The sequence below is a fragment of the Sceloporus undulatus genome, unplaced genomic scaffold, assembly GCF_019175285.1.
Source record: "Sceloporus undulatus isolate JIND9_A2432 ecotype Alabama unplaced genomic scaffold, SceUnd_v1.1 scaffold_9901, whole genome shotgun sequence".
NCBI classification, from domain to species: domain Eukaryota; kingdom Metazoa; phylum Chordata; class Lepidosauria; order Squamata; family Phrynosomatidae; genus Sceloporus; species Sceloporus undulatus.
Genome location: NW_024812820.1, coordinates 1 through 2,565, shown reverse-complemented (window position 1 = coordinate 2,565; position 2,565 = coordinate 1). Strand labels below are relative to the sequence as shown.

Below are 2,565 nucleotides of genomic sequence, written 5' to 3'. Positions count from 1 at the left end.
TAGTTTGTGTGTATGTGTCAATTTCTTTACTCCTGTCAGAATAGGATGAGGATGGGGAAGGGTGTCCATTTCTTTAGTTGTTAGAACAGGATGTGTGTGTGTGTGTGTCAGAACAGGACAGCGGGGGCAGGGTGTGTGTCGTGTCCATTCCTTTAGCCCTGTGAGAACAGGATGGGTGTGTGCGCGCCCCCACTTCTTTACTCCTGTGAGAACAGGATGGGGATGGAGGGGGTCCATCTTGTTACTTCTGTCAGAAAATGATGTGTGTGTGTGTGTGTGTCCTGCCAGAACAGGATGGCTGTTCTCTGTCCATTTCTTCAGTCCTGTCAGAACAGGATTGGCCGGCGAGGGCAGGGGGAAGCACCCATGTCTTTACTCCTGTCAGGACATGTGTGTGTGTGTGTGTCCATTTATTTACTCCTGTCAGAATAGGATGAGTGTGTGTATCTGTCCATTTAGTTAACTGTGTGAATAAGATGTGTGAGTGTGTCCATTCCTTTACTCCGATCAGGAAATGTGTGTGTGTGTGTGTTATTTCTTCAGTCCTGTCAGAATAGGATGAGTGAGTGGGTCTATCTATTTCTTCAGTCCTGTCTGAACAAGATGTGTGCCTGTGTGTATTTCTTCAGTCCTGTCAGAAAAGGATGTGTGTGTGTCCATTCCTTTACTCCTGTCAGGATGAGCGTTTGTGTGTATGTCTATTTCTTTACTCCTGTCCGAACAAGATGGGTGTGTGTGTGTGTGTGTGTGTCCATTTCATTAGCTCTGTCTGAAGAAGGTGTGTGTGTCCATTCCTTTACTCCTGTCAGGATGAGTGTTACATCCGGACAGGAGTAAAGAGTGTGTGTGTGTGTGTGTGTATTTCTTCAGTCCTGTCCGAACAAGATGTATGTGTGTGTGTGTGTGTCCATTTCTTTACTCCTATCAAAACTGGATGAGTGTTTTTGTGTGTGTGTATGAGTATTTCTTCAGTCCTGTCCGAACAAGATGTGTGTGTGTGTGTCCATTTCTTTACTTGTCAGGATGTGTGTGTGTGTGTGTGTGTGTCCCTTCCTCCCGTCCTTCCAGAGGGCTTCCCTCGCCTTAGTGCCTGGGAGAGAGAGGCGACTCAGAGGCGCCCTTCCTCTCCCTCCCTCCCTCCTTTCCCGGTCCGGAGGCGGAGGCGGGAGCCTTACCGGGTCGGCGTTGAGGGTGCTGAGCGGAGTCCTGGGAGGCCCCGCCGGGAGGAGGACGGAGCCCGGGGGCGGCGGGGGCTGCATGGGGGCTTGCTGCTGCTGCTGGCGGAGGAGGGCCGGGTGGGTCTCGAGGGCCAGCTGCAGGTCGAGGATGTAGTCGATGACGTGCTGGAGGATCTCCACTTTGCTGACCCGCTTGTTGGGGGGGATGGTGGGCACCAGCTTCCGCAGGCGGCTGTAGCAGTCGTTCATGTCGCACTGGAGGCACAAGGACCCCGCCGCCGCCGCCGCCGCCGCGGCCGCCCGGTCCTCCTGCTCCTCCTGGGCCGAGGGAGGGCTCCCCTTCAAGCAGCCCGGAGCGGCGTCAGCCAGGCAGCGCACCGGCACCTCCACGCCGACGCCGCCGCCTCCGTCGCCGCAACAGCAACCTCCGCCGCCGCCGGCCAGCGCCTTCCTGCTCGGGTGCCGCACGGGGCTCACCGCCTTCATGGCGGATCCGGGGCCCAGGGGACGGCGAGGAGCGAGAGGGGGGTCCCTCGGCAAAAGAGAGGGAATGGGTTTGCAAGGGAGAAGGGGAAGGGAAGGGAAAGAGGGTCCTTGGCGAAGCAGGGAGGGAAATGGGTTTGCGAAGGAGGGGGAAAGATTTGGAAAGGAGGGAAACAAGTTCTAATTGCAATTTAATTGCAAAGGAGGATTTTTTTTAATAAAAAAAGGAGGAAGGTTTGGGGAAAAGCAAAGGCGGGTGACAAAAAAAACGCACCCTGTCTAGATATATCTCTATATAGATATATATGAGACAAGGAAAAGGATCCCAGAGTTTTCCTCCTCCGCCTGCCTCCTGCTGCTGCTGCTCCCAGCCCAGCCGCCTCTGCTGCTCAGCCCAGTTTGTAACGCCGCTGTATATATAGAGCGGGCTCCGGTGCAGGCTGGGCGGGGCTCAAGCGCTACAGGAGCCCGAAGAGGAGGAGGAGGAGGAGGAAGGGAAGGGGAGAAGGAGGGAGGAGAAGGAGGAGAGCGAAGGAGCGGATCGGTGGGAGGGAGAGAAGAGTAAGAAGAGAGAGGAGGGAGGCTGTGTCTGTGGGAAGGGAAGAGCGGAGAGTAGGGCGCCGCCGCGCCTTAGCCAATCAGAGGCAGCGGCTCCCTCTGTGGAACGTTGCCTCAGCCAATGGCGGCCGGCTTCGTCCTGTCAAACGCTGTGTAGGGTCTGGGGAAGAAAAGGCAGGCAGTGGAGCCCCAGGGAAGAGAAGGAGAGGGAGAGAGAGAAGGAGGGAAGCTGGCGAAGAAGGGGGATATATATATATAAAGTGCAAATGCAATGCACTTTATCCTCCCTTCCCAAGAAAGTGATAAGAACCAGTGGATGTTGGGCTTCTGGGTTCCATCCTGCAGG

The 2,565-nt window shown here is 55.5% G+C and overlaps 1 protein-coding gene across 1 annotated transcript; it reads right to left on the bottom strand.

Moving 5' to 3' along the window:
- Positions 1 to 6: 6 nt before the first annotated feature.
- ID4 (inhibitor of DNA binding 4, HLH protein) lies at positions 7 to 2,248 on the bottom strand. The gene has a single exon (XM_042444438.1). It carries the CDS (start codon positions 1,662 to 1,664, stop codon positions 969 to 971), a length of 696 nt encoding a protein of 231 aa, XP_042300372.1. The 5' UTR covers positions 1,665 to 2,248; the 3' UTR covers positions 7 to 968.
- Positions 2,249 to 2,565: the final 317 nt, after the last annotated feature.